The 17,560-nt window shown below is 46.6% G+C and overlaps 1 protein-coding gene across 4 annotated transcripts; it reads left to right on the forward strand.

Annotated features, from left to right (window-relative positions):
• Nucleotides 1–3,440: 3,440 nt before the first annotated feature.
• Riiad1 (regulatory subunit of type II PKA R-subunit domain containing 1) lies at nt 3,441–13,047 on the forward strand. Of its 4 annotated transcripts, none has more exons than XM_013142685.3 (5): nt 3,441–3,700; nt 4,167–4,243; nt 8,883–8,929; nt 9,467–10,078; nt 10,609–10,720. In XM_013142685.3, the coding sequence occupies exons 1-4, from the start codon at nt 3,617–3,619 to the stop codon at nt 9,502–9,504; spliced, it is 246 nt and encodes an 81-aa protein (XP_012998139.1). In that variant the 5' UTR covers nt 3,441–3,616; the 3' UTR covers nt 9,505–10,078; nt 10,609–10,720. The 4 variants fall into 4 exon arrangements, with proteins under 4 accessions (XP_012998139.1, XP_063109576.1, XP_063109569.1 ...); XM_063253506.1 differs by having other exon boundaries at nt 3,442–3,700; nt 9,470–10,078; XM_063253499.1 differs by lacking the exon at nt 10,609–10,720 and adding an exon at nt 12,639–13,047 and having other exon boundaries at nt 3,458–3,700; nt 9,952–10,078.
• The last annotated feature ends 4,513 nt before the right edge of the window (nt 13,048–17,560 follow it).

A 17,560-nucleotide genomic window follows, 5' to 3' on the forward strand; every position in this document is an offset into this window, starting at 1 on the left:
ATACTTGCCTAAGGTCACAAAGCTAGAAGGAAGTCAGCCAAGATTGGAGTGCGGGCGGGCTGGCTCCTGAGTCCACACATTTAACTCCCACAGCAAACTCAGGAGTGGGAGCAGTGGCTAAGGCTGGCCTTTCTTCCTCTTCCAGTTTCTTTTAAGCCTGAGCAAGACATCGTCTTTCTTTCTGTTGCTTGATTCTCTGTTGCCCAACTGCCATTCTTAGCCTGGGTTTCTGTGGCCTGGAGTCACATCCCGGCAGGAGTGTGTGTGTGTGTGTGTGTGTGTGTGTGTGTATGTGTGTGCATAGACGAGTGCACATCATCATGTAGATGCCCAGGTTCTCCCAATAGGTCCCCTAAGATGGTGAGGGGAAGAAAGTGGTGGAGGACTCTATGGTGGGTACTTGAAAGATGAAACTGATAGTATCAGAGAATCAGGAAGTACAAGCATATTCTCCAAAGGAACTTTCCACTCTCCTGCCCCATCCCCACCACTCTTTTCTTGCTCTCTGACCTGATCTCTGTATTTATGGAGCTGCTAACCAGATCACACCCTCCAAGGATGGAGAAGGGAAGACCCCACAGCCTGGCTGATCTCATTACCCTGTGTCGTTTCAGCAGGTCTGCCGCCCTGCTGCTCATTCAGGCCTGGACCTAATCATATTAGTTGAACCATTAAACATTCATGAAAATGAATTTCAATGAACTCCTCCTTACCTCTTCCCAGTCAGTATTTGGGGAGACAGCTGCAGGCAGAAAAATATCTCTACTTTTTCCCTCATTCTGGTGCCCTCAGATTGGAAGTATCATCAGCCTGGGGATGAGGGGAGAGACAAGGTCTCAGGAGGAGAGGAACAGCTCTCATCAGCCCTTCTGGCTGAATGGACATGGGTATCTATATCTCATGTTTTTCTAGGCCATGGGAAAGGGGGTCCCTATGACATAAAGTCTGGGGTAGAGACCCTATTCCTCAGAGACCATTCTAGGGAGTTCCTCTCCAGGAGGGAATGTAGCTTCAAAGCCTAATCCTCCTAGATATCTTCTTTCCACCATCCCCAAGCTCACATTCTTATTCCTCTGCTCTCAAATCTAAGCTGTCCTATATAAAAAAGATTATTGACTTTATAAAGAGAGAGAGTGAGAGAGCGCTCTGTTCCTGGTTCAAATTCCCAGAAAGTGAGAAATGCCAGACAACTGGTATGTTTTTCAGAAAAGGCAAGAGTTGGTAGTACATGTGGGTGAGGTCATCAGCTATTCCTAGTTTCTCTGATTGAATACAGATGAAGCTGTCTACAGTAGAATTTTTTTTTTTGTCTTTTTGAGACAGGGTCTCACTGTGCAGTTCAGCCTGCCCTTGAGCTCACTTTGTAGCCCAGGCTAATCTTGAACTCACAACGATCCTCCTGCCTCAGCCTCCCGAGTGCTGAGATTACAAGGGTGAGCCACCACACCTGGTGTACAGTAGAATTTTTGAGAATGTACAAATAATTAGCTACATAACCTTCCTGCTCTCAAGTGGTTTCTACTTCAAGCAGGGAGGTGAGGCCAGTATAATACATCAGTGAGTAAAGAGATGTTAAGGAAACAAAAGCAGCCTCTCTCACGCTTGGGTATTTGGGCCACAGGATACAATCAATGGAGAACAGGTTGGCTGATTCTCAAAGCACAATATCATGTGGTTGCAGAAGGCCAGGGATATAGCTCGGTGGCATAAGGGCCTGCCTGGCAAGTGCAAGGTGCTGAGTTTAATTCCTGGTACAAAAATAAATAAATAATAAATGGTTTAAAAGCATATACTTGCAAAAAGAGGTCATCAATTATTTTATGCATGAGGGGGAGAAGATGGAGAGAATTATGCATATATGCACATGTGTGAATACATTTGCAGGTTCAGACACCAATGATGTCTAAAATAATTCAAGCCATATATATAATTTAAAAATTATAGAAGATTGCTTTTAACAATGCATTTATTTAAACTGCTATGTCCAAAACACTATGTAAACATGATCAATACCAAGTTATTAATGAGTTATTCTACACCTTTTCACTAAGTCTTCAACATACGGAGTCTATTTTACATTTCCAGTACATCTAGCACAGCTGTGTTCTGGATGTTTGAGAACTATGGGGGCTCGTGGCAACCACACCACTTGTGCAGCCCCAGGGCTTCTTCGTTCACTTCTTTGGGGTGTGTAGGGTGGGAAGAGTCAGGTCTGGTTAACCTCTGGTCCTGGCTGCTTATCTCTCTATCGACGCTCCTGAAAAACAGCCAACCAACCAAAATGGTTACTAACTTGGAAGAGGTTCCAGGCAGTTGACCCCTTTCTTTGCGCTGGGAACCATCAGCATTTCCCCTGACTTCTCAGTCTTTGCTGAGAAAAATAGAGGCAGACCTTTCACGGACCCCTTCCCTCTATCCCAAGGGCTGGTGCTGAGTTTGTTTCTCAAGTTATTTCTTTGCTCCTTGGGGACACTGTTCAGAAATCTAAAAAGGCAGCCCCCGTTTTGGGTTTCCCGTTCCATCCCCTCAGAAGGCGTCTGCTGGGTGTGACATCTGTGGGCGTGGGAGCTCAGTGTGTGTGTGTGTGTGTGTGTGTGTGTGTGTGTGTGTGTGTGTATTGACAGACAGGCTCCTGCCCTTTCAGGTTTGCTATTTTTGGCTCTCTGGCTTTATGTTTCCTTTGCCTTTCTTAATTGGAACCTAGAAGAATAGACCTTGAAGACTAATTCCCTTTTTCCTTCCATATTTAATCGGTGTGGGGAAAATAATTTAGAACTTATGAGGAGTACAAGGTGAAGAGAAAAACGCACACCAGTAATTTCAGCACTGGGAGGCTGAGGCAGAAGGACTTCAGTGAGTTCAAGACCAGCCTGGACTACACAGCAAGACCCTGTCTCAAACAAAAGAACAAACAAAAATCAACCAACTAACCAAAACAAAACAAGAAAAAAAGTCAGTACAAAAAGAAATTCTGCCAGGATGCCCCGCTGCCTTTCCCAGCATCCTGAGACAGTTCGGTTGTGGTGTACTCTGGGTGCTTTCATGTTAAGGCTCCAAGACTCCACTGAGAAATGTCCACAAAAGCTACAGAAGGTTGAGAAGCGGGGCTGGGGATTTAGCTCAGCGGCATAAGCACCTGCCTTGCAAGCAGGCCGTCGTAATCCCCGGTACCGATAAAAAAAAAAAAAAAAAAAAAAAAAAAAAAAAAAAAAAGAAGAAAAAGAAGAAGAAGAAGAAGTAGGTTGAGAAGGAAAAAAGCTTGGATTCGGTTTTCAACTCCAGGATTCCTCCACGTCTGGCCAGAAAGGGAACCAACATCTTGGAGACCTTGTCTTAGGAAACCTTCCTGTTTTGTTCTAGTCTAGGGCTAAGAAAAATATTATTTGAGGTAGGCACGGCCAATGAGGAAGGCTCATTGCTTACATAATTAAATTGAGAAATCATTTCCCACTCTGTATCCTGCCGAGGCCGCCTCAATTTCACGCCTCAGCTGCAGAGCCAGGCCCAGATTGTCTCCTAGAATTCTGGGGTTTGCAGGCAGGGGCTGGCTGGGTGGGCGGGGCTTGGGGCGGGGCCTCCTTGGCCCCTGTCCGGTCGCCGTGACGACCGCGGCACGATGGCGACGCCGCGGGATCCGGCTCTGGGACCCGACCGTGGGTTGCTGAATCCCGAGCAGCTGGAACAGCTGCGAAATTTCAAGGTGCGTGAATCCGTGCGCCCCACGCCCGCCTCCAGGAAATACTGCTCGCCAGGACGGGGTCCTCAGACAGCGAGGAGGGCCGGGAGAGGAGAGGGCCGGGGACCCGTGCCCAGATGGAGGAGGGCTCCGGGGAGACCGCTCAGATCTTCGGGCTTCTCGGCCCCACTCGGCGGGCGACTAAAAGTGCAGGAAAAAATCAAAGCAGGAATGCAGAAAGGGGCGGAAATTGCTGCCAGATACATCAGTATGTAACAGCACCGAGAACTTCGGTTCGGGATCCGACCTCAGTGAAGGCCCCTACGTCTGACCTGGCCCCGTCGGGAGAGAAGTGGAGCGGAGCCTGGCGACTTAGGCGGTTAGCACTCCGGGAAAAGACCCGGGTTAACCGCGCTGGGCGATTCTCCCGTCCTTCCTCACCCCGCAGCGGGCTCCTCAAGGAGCCTGACCCTTTGCTCTTGCCCCGCAGATCCAGACTCGGATTGCTAACGAAAGGTACCTGAGGACCCACAAGGAAGTGGAGTTGCTCCTAAGTGGTTTCTTCAGGTCGGTGATTTTCCAGACTAACCTTGGACATGGTGGACAGTTTCATCAGATCTTGCTGGGGGTAGATGAATATCGTTGCCCTTTTTTTCAACGCTCCCTGTTGTTTCTAACTTCTTAAAAGTTAGAAAAAAAAATCCTAATATCAAACTTTTTTTTTAACACTTGGATTTGTGGTGCTGAGGTTTTCTTTTTTGTTTGTTTGTTTTTGTCTTTTTCCTTTTTATCGGTGCCCGGGATCAAACTCACAAGACTGCCTGCTTGCAAGGCAGGCGCTTATGTCGCTGAGCTAAATCCCCAGCCCCCATGCTGAGGTTTTCTTAAGCAATCTCTTAGAGAATTCCTTCAGTTATCTCTAAATTTTTTCCTGTGTGTGTTCTTATGGCACTAGGGATTGAACCCAGGCCCTTCGAGTTGAGCTACATCCCTAGCCCTTTATTTTGTTTTTTGAGACAGGCTCTCGCTATGTAGTTCAGACTGGTCTTGAACTCACTATGCAGCTCAGGCTGGCTTCCAACTCCCAGCGCTCCTCCTGCCTCAGCCTCCTGAGTGCTGGGATTACAGGTGTGTGCCAGTATTTCTGGCTTCTTTGTTTTTTATTTTAAGACAAGCTCTTGCTGAATTGCTGACTGCCCCAGACTGGCCTTGAAGTTGCAATCTTATTATTGTAGCCTCTCAAAGGGTTTAGATTACAAACATGTGCTATCGCACCTGGCCTCTAAAATCTTCAAAATATTAAGACTCGTTCACTTTAACTGTAAAGATAAATCAATACCTGTAATCCTTGGAAGAGGGAATTTGGCATTGAGGAACCCCACCAGCAGCCACTGGATATGACACGTTATTCTCAACCGAAGGAACTAAACAAGATCATTAGTAGGACTTTAGAATATTAAATTCAGAGCCAGGCATAGTGGTGCACGCCTGTAATCCCAATACTCAAGAGCTGAAGCAGGAGGGTTACCGTGATTTTGCAGTCAGTCTGGGTTACATAGTGACACTGTGTCATAATGTATTGTCTGCCTCAATCTTCTGTCTCTGTTACTGGTCCAGTGCTCCAAACTGGTAGTCATGTGTTGTGTCCCTAGTGCCCACACAGAGTCATCTTGATACAGTTTTGCTGCATCTTGATACAGTTTTGCTGATCACTCTAGAAACGATAAATTTATGTAGGGTGTGGTGGTGCACACTTGTAATCCCAGTATTCTGGAAGCCAAAGCAGGAGGATCAAGAGTTCCAGGCCAACCTGGGCTACATAGCAAGATTCTATCTTGAAAACAAAACATGAAAACAAAATTGTTGTTACCATTTTACGAGTGTGACAAGTTAGTCTCAGAGAAGTCAAGTACCTTTCCTCACATCATTGGGCTAGGATTTGGACCCTTGTTGTTCCACTATAGTGTGCTGTAAGTACCGGTCCACAGGACCTTGTGGATATAACCAGGGGTGCTCCCTTTCATCTAATCAAAACCAGGCCTCAGTAGCTTGGTGGTAGAGCGGCTTTTTTTAGTGTGTATGCTAGGTCTGGGGTTTCAACATCACAAGACAAAGTGAAAGAGGTCTCAGGGCTGGGACGTAGCCCTTAGACAGAGCTCTTGCCTTGTATGCATAGGTCCTGAGTTCAAGCCCCAGCCTTCAAAAGAGAACAAGAGGGTATATCTGGAGGATTGCTTTTTTCTCAGACCTCTTTGTTTTTTCTTCAATCTCACTATTCTACATATTTTAGCCATTTCTCTGAGGGCCAGCAGATAAAGACAGAGGAAGGAGACAGGGAAAAGAAGAAAATGAAACCTGTCCAGTTTGTCTTTGAAGGTCAGGTTCATTGAGGCCAAGGGTAAAACTTGGATAAAATAAAGTTTAGGAGTCATCTGTCAATGTCAGCCACGGGGATTTGGCCATTTTTTATACATTTTCTTCTAAGGGGAATTAAAGAGTGATGGCTCCTATTCTGGGGAGCTTGCAATCCAAGTTAGGAATGGTTTCAGGTGAGAGGTGGGTACAACCATGAGAAACGTGAATTAAATTGCCATTTGTCTTGAGCACAAACAAGGATCGTGAGTGCAGTTTCAGTCATTGGTCAAGGATGGCCCTGCTTCTGTGTTTGTCCAGGAAAGTTCCCTGGAGGAGGCTGTGTGTGAAGTCCTGGCTACTTCAGGGACCTTTTCTCCCCTCACCACTGCCTCCCAAGGCCTGGTAGACCACTAGGCTTTTCCTTTGGGGTCCTTTCCATTTACTCTCCCCATGGTGGCAACCAGCATTCTGCATTTAAAAGATTCTTTTGCAGTGGTGAGGCTTCTAACTCAGATACACATGCCAGGCAAGAGCTCTGTCACCAAGCTGCATCCTCAGACCCACCAAGATTGTGAATTTCTAATAGCACAGATTCATTTTGCCTCTTTGTATTTTATATAAATGAAGTTCTTGTATAAAAGTTCTGTGTGGGGCTGGAGGTTTAGCTCAGCGGCATAAGTGCCTGCCTTGGAGGCAGGCAGTCGTGAGTTCGATCCCTGGTACCGATAAAAAGGAAAAAGACAAAAAAAAAAAAAAAAAAAAAAAAAAAGTTCTGTGTGTCTGCTGTCTTAATCAGGAGTAGCTAGTAACTCCTCTCTTCTCACTTCTTTGATTGTGTGACTTGTACCCAGATACTTACATCCATTCCATTCCCATAGCCTTTTTAGAGTGCTGGGCCTGCTGGGTGCTAGGTCCTTGCTCCACCACCAAGCCACACCCCATTCTCCTCCTGGTGTCCTTTTTCCCTTTCTTTCTCTGTCTGTCTGTCTCGCTGTCTCGCTGTCTCTCCAGGGAATCGAACTCACAACCTCACGCTTGCCAGGCAGTCACCCTGCTGCTGAGCCACATCCCCTTTGATCCATCAACCTCTGGGTTATGGGCCCAGCACGCTGCCACCGTGCCACTCTGCTGGGCCTGCTTCCTGGTGTCTTTCCGGTTGGATATAAATTCTCTGGTGGTCAGCGCTCTCTGGCAGGGCCTCCACACTGCCCCATTCAGCCACACTGGACTTCCTCGATATGCTTAAGACTTATAGAGCCTAGACAGGAACCCTTTGAGGGCTCCCCTGAATTCTGGGGATACTAAGGTGGACACAACCCAGGTGCTAACATGCATTGTTTCCATTTCTGGGGCCTGGCTGTTGCTGTTCTCTGGCTCTGGAATGTTGTCATCTCTTAATCCCTTAATCCTGCCTGCTGAAATCCTGTGCATCCCTCAAGGGTCTGCTCAAAGTCATCTGCTCTGTGGCGATTTTGGGATCCCCCTTGCAGTAACCTACTTCCCTCTGATCTGGAGTACCAGCACTTACTGCAGGTTATTGATCTCTTGGACATTTGAGGATTTACCTGTTCTGTTATTTGCTTGCAAGTTTGTTGAAGTAGCATCATATTTTATCATTTTTTTTTTCCGGAAGTTCTTCATCTCTTATGCAGTTATTTATACTTACTTGTGCTCAATAATGAGCAAACTGAGTAGAAGAAGGCAACTAAATTACTGCACCAGGGTGTTGACGCCTGGGTGTGCTTGGCCAAGGGCTCATATGGAAGTGGAGTTTGGGGGCCAGAGCAGCCTGGGGCCAAGAGAACCCACGGTGGAAAGCCCTGACCTAGGAGTCACAGGACCAGTGCAGCTTGCCTTTAATATCTTTTTGTTTTTGTTTTTTGGGACAGGGTCTCACTATATAGTTCAGGCTGATCTCAGACTCACAGTGGTCCTCCTGCCTCAGCCTCTCAAGTGCTGGTTTTATGTGCTGAGATTATAGGAGTACACCCGCATGCCTAGCTTTATTTGCTGTCTTTATGAATTTGGGCAAATGATTAACCTTTGGAGGCTTGGTTTCTTCATATATGATATGAGACCACAGTAACTGCCATCTCACAGAGATGTTATAAAGTGAGATAATACTTGTGAGTATATTTTATAAGCCATAAAACTTGAGGGGATGTAAGACATTTTCAGTGCACTGGGACGTGGGGTGTTATTATGTGTGATAGTGCAGTGCCAGTAACTATCTGAAGTTCATCTTTGTGTATTCCCTTTCCTCTTCATTAGAATTCAAGGTTAACTAGCCTTACCACATTGTGAAATTGCCTATGTCGACACACACAAGCCCCCTGAGGACCATGCTCTTCAGGTTAGCTTCCTGCCCCTGGCTTGACACTGGCTTTGTGACAATGTTTGTGAAGCCAGGCATGGTGGCACACGCCTGTAATCCTAGCATTCAGGAGACTGAAGCAGGAGGATCATAAATTTGAGCCCAGCCCAGGCAATTTAGTGAGGAAAAAAAGGCTGGGAATGTAGCTCAGTGCAAAGGCCCTAGGCTAATGCCCCAGGACTGCCTCATAAAATAATAATAATAATAATAGATAATAGCTTTTGGAATGACATGGCCCACCTGAGTAAAGCACAACACTTTTGTGAAATGAACAAAGCCTCGACTTACTGTCATTCAAGATGTTTTGCTCCTGAGTTGAAGAAAACTTATGAAGAAAAGGTCTTTGTCCAAGGTGCCCTGGGTTACTGGCTCTGAGTGTGGTACACATTAATCTGTGGGGAGACGCAGACCCAAGCAGTGGCTACATCTGCCCTCCAGCCTGCTTCCCCTCCCAACCTGTCCCTTAATGTTTTCCAGAGAGATGTTCCTGAAAAGACCAGACAACGTCCTAGAATTTGCTGCAGGTGAGCGTGGCAGCATCCGTGCAGGGTATGGTACCGCCAGGCGAGGGTATGGCTGGTAGTCTGGCAGAAGTTCCCTGCTGTGCCTGGGGCCCTCTACCTGACATCCCTCAAGGGAGCTGTTTCAGAAGGCATTGTTGCTCCACTGTTGATTCTTCAAAATGATGCCAGAGAGAAAATGAGCCAGAACTTCCTCTTGGAGAGGATTGAGAATTTTGAGATTCTGAAAGGAACAGGCTAGCAGCTCTTTCCGACCCTAGCTGTACATTAGAATCACCTGGGCAGCTTTTAAAACCGATTCCAACGCTCAAGTCCCACCCCTAGAGATTTTTACTTAATTAGTCTGGGGTGAGGCCCCCATTCATGGTTTTAAAGGCTCTCTAGGTGATTAGTAGACACAGCTGCCCAAGAGGGCTTAAGGTCAATGGTATTTAGAGGAAAGGCGTTGGGCTAGCCAATTTCTTGGGTGCAGTGAATGCTGGGAGTTATTTGTCTCCTCCAACTGCTTCTAACAATCTAAGTCTGTCTTTGCTGCCACAGCAGATGCTGCCTGTGACTCATATTTGCCAGTTGTATGAAAACCCTCTTCTGTCATCATGCCGCAGAGCCTGGTTCTCCTCTGGAGGGTATTCTCAAGAGAGGGCTGCACAGTACTTCAGAGGAGGCGCTGGCAAGCCAAGTGGAGATCAGAATAATCGTTGGCATTTATTGAGACCTCAAGATGGGCCTGGAACAGAAAACCCAGACAATCCCCCAGCCCTTGATGGCTCCCTGAGTGTCAGCAAGCAGCTAGCAAATGGCATGGTGCAGTGTGGCAGGGGCATCCTGTGTGAGCCTTCCTGGGACTAGGAGCTGCCACGTCCGGAGCCGTTCTGGTGGGGGCCATGTGTCACTCATGCTATGAAGTGAGGCATTCATAGCAGTCAGAGAAACAAGCCATTCTAACTTTTTAGCAGAGCAAGCTGCCTCCCTCCTAGTCTTTCTCTTGAGTATAGATGATTTTTTCTTTTTGATTTATATCCCAGACTATTTCACAAATCCAACACTTCCCAACAAGATTTACATGCAGCTAATTAAAGACAAGAAAATGACTTAATTAGCAAAATCACCATGCTCAGCTGTTGGGAGAGACCAGACGGAACCCAAGCTCGGGTAGGTGTTAACTTTACTTACACATGGTGTGGCTTCACTCCTGAGAAAAGAACCAGCTTACTGGTCTGGGGTGTGAAAGAAAGCAAGTGGAGAAGCCAAAGAGGAGTTTCATGAAAGCTTTTAGTTTTCCTGACACAGTTTTAGAGGATTAGGGACTGAAGAGGAGGCCCAGAAACTCTCTAGCACGCCAGTGGCAGGGATCTTCCTGTCTGGTGATTTGGATTAGGAGAAATGGAAACCCAGACTGGTACAGCATGGCAGAGAAAGGAGGGGGTTTGGCACCAGGTGGAGGATAGTCCTGCCCACAGCCTATCCCTGGGGCTTCAGAGGAATGAAGTGGTTTCCCTGGGTGCATGTTGGGTAGGGTGCTCTCCATTCCTCTCACCTTTAACCAGGATGTGCCCTAATGCATCCCATGCTGTGCAGGGAGGATGGTTCCTGAAACCATTTTGAAGGCTTGGATTTTTTTTTTAGTTTGAGATGGGAAGAAGACACCCTTCTAATTTAGCAGAACCATTTCTGTTTTGCAGGGTCATCTGGATGCACGAGAGCCCAGCTGTGTGGGTTTCTAGGCTGCCTGGGTTCTGTCTGCCATGGCAAAGGCTTTTAAAGATCCTCATTAAAAATAGCATCTCTTCCTGCTTTCTCTGCCTTGTCTCATTGAGGGAGGGGGGGACTCCTGCTTGAGTCACTTCCCTGGTGGCCAGTGCCTGAGATATTAGGGAGGGGGGTTCCCCACTGCAGCCACACCCAGAACCAGGACTAAGGCAGAAAACAGTGGGACCTCCAAGGACCACAGTGGGTTGTGGTGGGGCAGAAACAAGCAAGTTCATATTTTCTCTTCCCTTCTGGGTGGCTGTACAGAGTTTAAGGTGATGCTCAACTTTTATTTCTACAGAAGCCATGGGAAAGGGAGTTGGGCAGGAAAGACAAAAGAGAATTAGGTTAAAGATGGGAAAGTCACTCAGGGTCATACATATTGTGAAAGGTCACCTAATGGTGACTCAGAGATCCTGGACTTTGTCCTTGGGGACTTTTAGGGACAAGGCTGCTCATCCTTTTGATTTTCTACTAAGAAGAAGGGAAATGGGCCCGTTGGCTTCAGTGAAGTCCTTTCCAGGGCTGGGAGGTGGGGCTCTTTCCTGTCTCTGGCCTCTACAGTCCATTGGCTGCGCTCTCACCTGTGTATCACGTGTCACCATAGCAACAGAAGCACAGCCCAGCGCAGGGGTCGTGTTTTCCTTTTGTCTCTGCCTGCCTGGTTCACAGCTGCTCTCACCTAGGATAGTAAAAAGGGCAACAAAACAGGGCTTTTAGGGGACTATTAAAACTATGCCTAATCAGCTGTGGGCCAAGAACCTGGAGCTACTTTAAGTGCTTTCAGAATCACACTTTGCGGCACTGGCAGGAAGATAGTCTTGCTGAGAAAAATCCAAACAAAACCTTCAGCAAAAACACAGTCCAGGAGCCCCTCCGGTACTAAGCATTATCTCAGATGCTCCTGGATCTTCTCCCCAAGGGTGACAGGTGAGGTTTGTTCCTGGGAGCTTTTGGTAGAAAAGAAGACCGTATTCTCTTAAAATGTACATATTTAAAATACATCTCAAAGCCCCCCTGAGAAAGAATGTGTTTAAAACATGGTTGTAGAGTGCTTCTACTTTACGTGGAATATTGCACTAAGTCCCAGGGAAGGACCTGAACCTCCTGCCATGCAGTCACCTGGAGTCTGGAGAAGGGACTTTTTCCCCTCATCTTTTCACTGTCTGGATGTCTTACCTGTGAGGCTGAAAGTTTCACGGGGTTGGAACTAAACCTAAAAATGTAACTTTTGCACCACTAAAACCCTTGTTCCTAGCAGCGTCTGGCCCAGGGCAAGTGCTCAGCCTCCGTGGAGTGAATGCATGTGCAGCCACACGGAGGCGCGCACCTGCCGTGGGTGCAGGTAGCACGGTGGGAGGAAAGAGGAGGGGCATCCGGCCTATGCTGGACAAGAAAGGAGGAAACGTCACTGGTAGCAGCTTTAACACACATAACAAAGCTCTGGATAGTGGCTGGCGGCATTGGTCTAGGCCTGCCTCTCCGGGATTTCCTTCCTATTTTCATGGGGGCAGAGGAGCAGCAGAACTGGGAAGAGACAGTGCTTGTGATGCTAGGCTTTCTTCAGGGAAGCAGCCCCTCCCAGCATCCCAGGCCACCCTTCTGATGTTCCCGGAATTTCCTGAGCCAGAACTGTGTGCACACATGCCCTGCTAAGGGAGGCCAGGAAAGGGTGTATTTAGGCAGCAACTGTAGGCAACTGTACCCCAAAGGCTGCTTGTTCGTCACTGTCTCAGAGTTGTTTGTCGGGATCCAGCTATAGTAGCCTCTTCTGGACTTTTTATTTTATTTTGCAGTACTGGGGATTGATCCCAAGGCTATATTATGCATGCTGGGCAAGTGCTCTACCATTGAGTCACATTATTTGACCTTTCTTTTTAAAAACATTTCCCACTAAGTTGTCTAGTATGGCCTTGGCCTTGAACCTGTAATCTTTCTGACTCCACTCCCCATTTTTTTTTAGACAGGGCTTCACTACATAGTTTTGACATAGATTGACAAAGCTGGCTGGAGAAGTTGATATGACCTGTTTACAAGATCCTGGATTCATGCGCAGAACAGTCCCTAAAGCCCAGGCTTTTCATTAGGACAGTCTGGGCCTGCCGACAGCCTGGGGCATGGGATCCCAGCACCACCTCTCAGAACCAGTATGCACCACTAACTGTGGGATTCCTTGAGACTGGGCAGTATAAAAGGACCCAGATGCTGAGGAGAGCTTGCTGTGACAGCTTTGCTCACTCTAGCCGGTGCTGCTTTCTCCGGAGTGCTCTTTCATCTTGCTTTTTCCTCTTTTACTCAGCCCAGGCTCACCCCACAAAGCCAGTTTGTCTTGTGCCCTTCACTTTTACTTCTCAAATAAAGTTTGCCACTGATTTTTGCTCTTTTCATTCAATTCTTTGGGAATAAAAGAACCTAGAATCTAAATCCAGACAGAGAGAAAGGCAAGCAATCTGATTGTTGAGTCATTTTAGAAGGAGCAACCCTGTAACACTGTGATGCAGACATTCAGGAGAGTTAAAAGTCAGGAGATTCCAGTGATAGTTCAGGGTGGCCTCAAACTTGCAGGGATCCTCCTGAGGGCTGGGATTCAGGCGTGTGCTGCCACTCACAGCTAATCTCATTTTAAAATATTTAAAAGTATTTCTCACTGGGCATGGTGGTGCAGGGGTTCATGGTAGCACACAAGTAGATGGACAGCCTCAAGACTGACCTGCAGGAGGAGCTATGCAGTGGCAGGCAAATAAAGATGAATTCTGGATTTCTTGAGGAGGGATTGACAGGGCTCTTGTGAATGAGGCAGGTAAAAGGGCCAATGGAGACCCCAGAATGATTTCTGGGTTTTCTGGATGGACAGGTGGTGATGGGGTCATTCACTAACAGAGGGAAGTAGGTAAGGCAGAAAAAATGGAGGTGAATTTGATCGAGAAGTTTCCACTAAGGGCTGGAGATTTAGCTCAGCGGCATAAGCGCCTGCCTTGCAAGCAGGCAGTCGTGAGTTCAATCCCTGGTACCAATAAAAAGGAAAAAGACAAAAAAAAAACGTTTCCACTGGGTTGACAGTTAAGTCATGGGTGACACCAAAGGACTCCAGGGACCAGGCAGAAGCTGGAATGCAGGGCGTGTGGTAGCAGCTAAGAGCCAGGGATGTAGGAGTGGATGTCTGCTGCCTGGCCTGTGGCTCTGGGGCAAGGTTGAGGGAGAAGGCAGATAAGGCACAGCTGGTCCTGGGTGGCCTCTTTTGGTGAGAGGCACATTTTTTCCCGTATAGTTTTTGAGACATCATTTCACTGTGTAGTTTAGGCCAGTCTTGAATTCACTATGTAGCCTAAGCTAGCCTTGAACTCCAGGCAATTCTCTTGCCTCAGCCTCCGATCGCTGGGATTACAGTAATGTGCCACCACACCTGGCTGGTGGGGGACTCCTGAACATCCAACGATTTGATATTTTCATCCTTCTGATCTGTTTTACTTTTGGGTTTAAAAAGAAGCTGTTCGAATTTGCTGCTCAGGTCGGACCTGAACCCGGAGAGCAAAGTCCGCGCTAATCACTGGCCTTCAGGAAGGCTCCGCTTTGCCGCTGACGGACCCCAGCAACGCTTCTGTGTCGAAGGCCAAGTCCCCAAAGGTGGAGCAGCGGCTTTCATCTGGGCTTGCAGGAAGGATCCAGTCTGCCTTGCTGGGCTCTCAGGGCAGAAAGGCGGGTGGTGGCTACAGAGGGCCTTGGTGTGGCGGGGCGGCCTCTACTGCCCCCTCGTGGACACCCGTTCTGCGACTGAGTGGGGCTATTACACCGGAGGGGATGGTTAGTTCTGTCTGTCTCTCCTCTCTCCTCTCCCCCTCTCCCCCTCTCCCCCTCTCCCCTCCTCTCTCTGCTCTCTCTCTCTCTCTCTCTCTCTCTCTCTCTCTCTCTCTCTCTCTCTCCCTCCCTCCCTCCCTCCCTCCCTCCCTCTCTCTCTCTCTCTCTCTCTTTCTTTCTTTCTTTCTTTGGTACCGGGAATTGAACTCACGACCTTGCGCTTGCCAGGCAGGCACTTGTGCTGCTGAACAGTATCCCAGATCCTAGAGTCGACAGTTCCTTGGGAAGCTCCAGAATCTGAGCAGGTGCTGCGGCAGCGCGAGCCTGCATCCAGCACTCCGGAGGCTGAGGCGGGAGGATAGTGAGACACACATTTCACTTAAAAAAAAAAAAAAAAAAAAAAAAAAAAAAAGGCGGGGAAGGGGTGTGGCTCAATGCCAAGACTTTGGGTTCAATTCTAAAAGTGCAAAAAGAAACAGGAAAAACAAAAACAAACAAAAAAGCAAACCAAACTCCTCCAGAATCTATGCCTTTTCTAGGCAGTGTGGCTTCAGTGAGCACCTCAGATGTTTCCTAAACATGTTTGAAGACAGAAATCCTGCAAAGCTGCTTGTTCACACGTAAGGATTATTCCTGCCCTCATCTACTCATCAAATGTTAGGGTATATAATGTACATAGGCTGCAAGGTCTTTCCTCAGGACACATTGTCTGAGAGAAGGCAAGTGCATTAGGAATTATAGGACAGTTTCAGAGTAAAATGCTGAGTGCACAGTGTGTCTTTGTGTGTATTCAACAGGTGACAGCGGTGTTAGAGCTAATCTGTAATAAAAGGCAGGTACAAGCCAGGCACAAGAGCCCATGCCTGCTAATCCTGGCATTTGGGAGGCTGAGGCAGGAGGTTGGAAAGTTTGAGCCCAGCGTAGGGGGCAACTTAGTGGTTTAAAGAGACCATGCCTCAAAAAGGTCTGCGTGGGGCAGGGAGGGGCGGGGCTAGGGATGTCAGCTAAGTGAGAGGTCCTGGGTTCAATCCTCAGTGCTGCAGGAGGCCTGCTCGGCTTGGGGGTATGGGCTGTATGAGTCCCCTCCTGGTGAGCACCATAGCACACTGACTAGGAGAGGAGCTGTCAGGAATCGTCCTAAGGGAGAAGTGGGGGAAAAGTATCCCTCTGGTCCTGGCCTTAGTGGACATCATGTTGTCATCCAGATCCCTCCCCTAATGCCGAAGTGCGTTCTTACTCCTGTGGCTGCCACCGCAGCTGCAGGAAATTTTGGTGACTGGCAATTCCCAGTTTCTCTTCAGAAATGCCTTCCCTTGACTGAAAATCCAGCAAGGTGACAGCAATCTACACCGAATGTGTGAACACAGTGTAATCCTTTGGCTCAGTGGGGGACAACACTGCAGGGCCACATCTATTCCAGCAGCCTCTGTCCAATCCTGTGACCTTTTCTTTTTCCCAGTGTCACCGATCCGGAGAGTACACCCTAATCATCTTCTTCTCCTTAAATTCCCATCTCAAGAGTACCTTTCCCAAGAAACCTTTTCCAGTAACAATCTGTATCAAGAGCGCTGAAAAAGCAAATTTTAAAATACAATTTTAAAAGGAGAATCACCTGCTGGCCAGCAGGCAGGGAGGGACCCAAATAAGCTAGATAAGTGCTCTACATTTTATTTTGAGCTACATTTTATTTTGTTTTTGATTTTGAAACAGGGTTTCTACACGAAATTGCCCAGATTAGCCTCCAACTTGGAATTCTTCTGTGTCAACACCTGTTTCTGTGTTTATAGGTGCGCACCACTGCAATGAGCTTGTTTTTTAAGTCATGAATTGTTATTGATCATTGTCAAATAATTTTTCTGCATTGATGGATATGATCTCATTATTTTCTTCCTTAGAGTATTAATGTGTTTAATTGATTTGCTTTTGGATATTGAACCATCCTTACATCCTTGGATTAAATCCCACTAGTGTGTACTGTGTGATACTTTTTATACATTACTTTAATCTATTTGCAATTAATACTTGTTAAAGGATGTACTTTTTCTTTTTCCCTTTGGGGTAATAATAGCTTTGTAAAATGAATTGTAAGCTGTTCATCTTCTATTTTAGTGAAGAAGTCATGTAGAATTAGTGTTAATCTTTCTTTATCCATTGATAGAATTTTCTAATGAAATCATCTAGACCTGTAAATTGCCTTTTACAGGGTGGGTTAAATTATGAATTCAGTTTCCTTAAAGTTAGATGAACTTTTTACATATTGAGTTACTTGTGATGTCTTTATCTTTCAAGGATTTGGTCCATTTTGTCTAAGTTGTCAGTTTACATGTGTAGAGGTCATAACATTCCCATCCCTTTTGATGTTTGCAAGGTCTCTAGGAATGATGTGTTAGTAATTTGTGTCTTTTTTATTGTCAATTGGTTTGTCATTTTTATTGATTCCCCTGCCCAAAGAACCAGATGTTTTGTTGACTTTATCTTCTTTTATTTTTTAATGAACACTGCTTTTAGTTTATTGCTCATCCTTGTTTTGATTTTACTTTGACCTTCTTTTTTCCATGTTATTGAAGTGGGAATTTAAGTTTTGTTTTTGTTTTTGAGACAGGGTCTTCATACATAGTACAGACTGGCCTTAAACCCTTTTATGTAGTTCAGGATGGCCTTGAATTTATGGCACTCCTGAATCAGCCTTCTGAGTGCTGGGATTATAGGCATGCGCCAACATGCCCACTTGAAGTAGGAATTTAATTACTGATTTTAGAATTTTTCTCTTTCCTAATGTATATGTTTAGTGTGATAATTTCTCCTTAAATCTGCTTTAGTGACATGACAGATATTTTGGTGTTTTCATTTTATTTGGTTAAAGATAAATTTTTTTCCTTGACACTTTCTCTTTCACCTATGATCTGTCCCCTAAAAGGCTGAAGGAAATATATACTGATGAGTTTACAGCTCAATGGGCTGTCAGAAGGTGGAGCCTAGAGGAAGGGGATGGGTGACCCCAGTTTCTGTCTCTCTGGCTCTTTCTTTTCATTCCCGTTCCTGACTTCCACAAAGTGAGCAGCTTCCTCCCACCAGTCCCTTCTGCCATGA

Source organism: Cavia porcellus, unplaced genomic scaffold (assembly GCF_034190915.1).
Source record: "Cavia porcellus strain 051 isolate PalLab524CR breed Dunkin Hartley unplaced genomic scaffold, mCavPor4.1 scaffold_1, whole genome shotgun sequence".
Classification (NCBI taxonomy): Eukaryota; Metazoa; Chordata; class Mammalia; order Rodentia; family Caviidae; genus Cavia; species Cavia porcellus.

What these genes read in the sequence shown, in the direction of transcription:
- Riiad1 (XM_063253499.1), top strand. Translation starts at nt 3,617, where the DNA reads ATGGCGACGCCGCGGGATCCGGCTCTGGGACCCGACCGTGGGTTGCTG. An exon ending in AACAGCTGCGAAATTTCAAG is followed by an intron (nt 3,701 to 4,166) that starts GTGCGTGAATCC and finishes CTTGCCCCGCAG; the next exon opens with ATCCAGACTCGGATTGCTAA. An exon ending in CTCCTAAGTGGTTTCTTCAG is followed by an intron (nt 4,244 to 8,882) that starts GTCGGTGATTTT and finishes AATGTTTTCCAG; the next exon opens with AGAGATGTTCCTGAAAAGAC.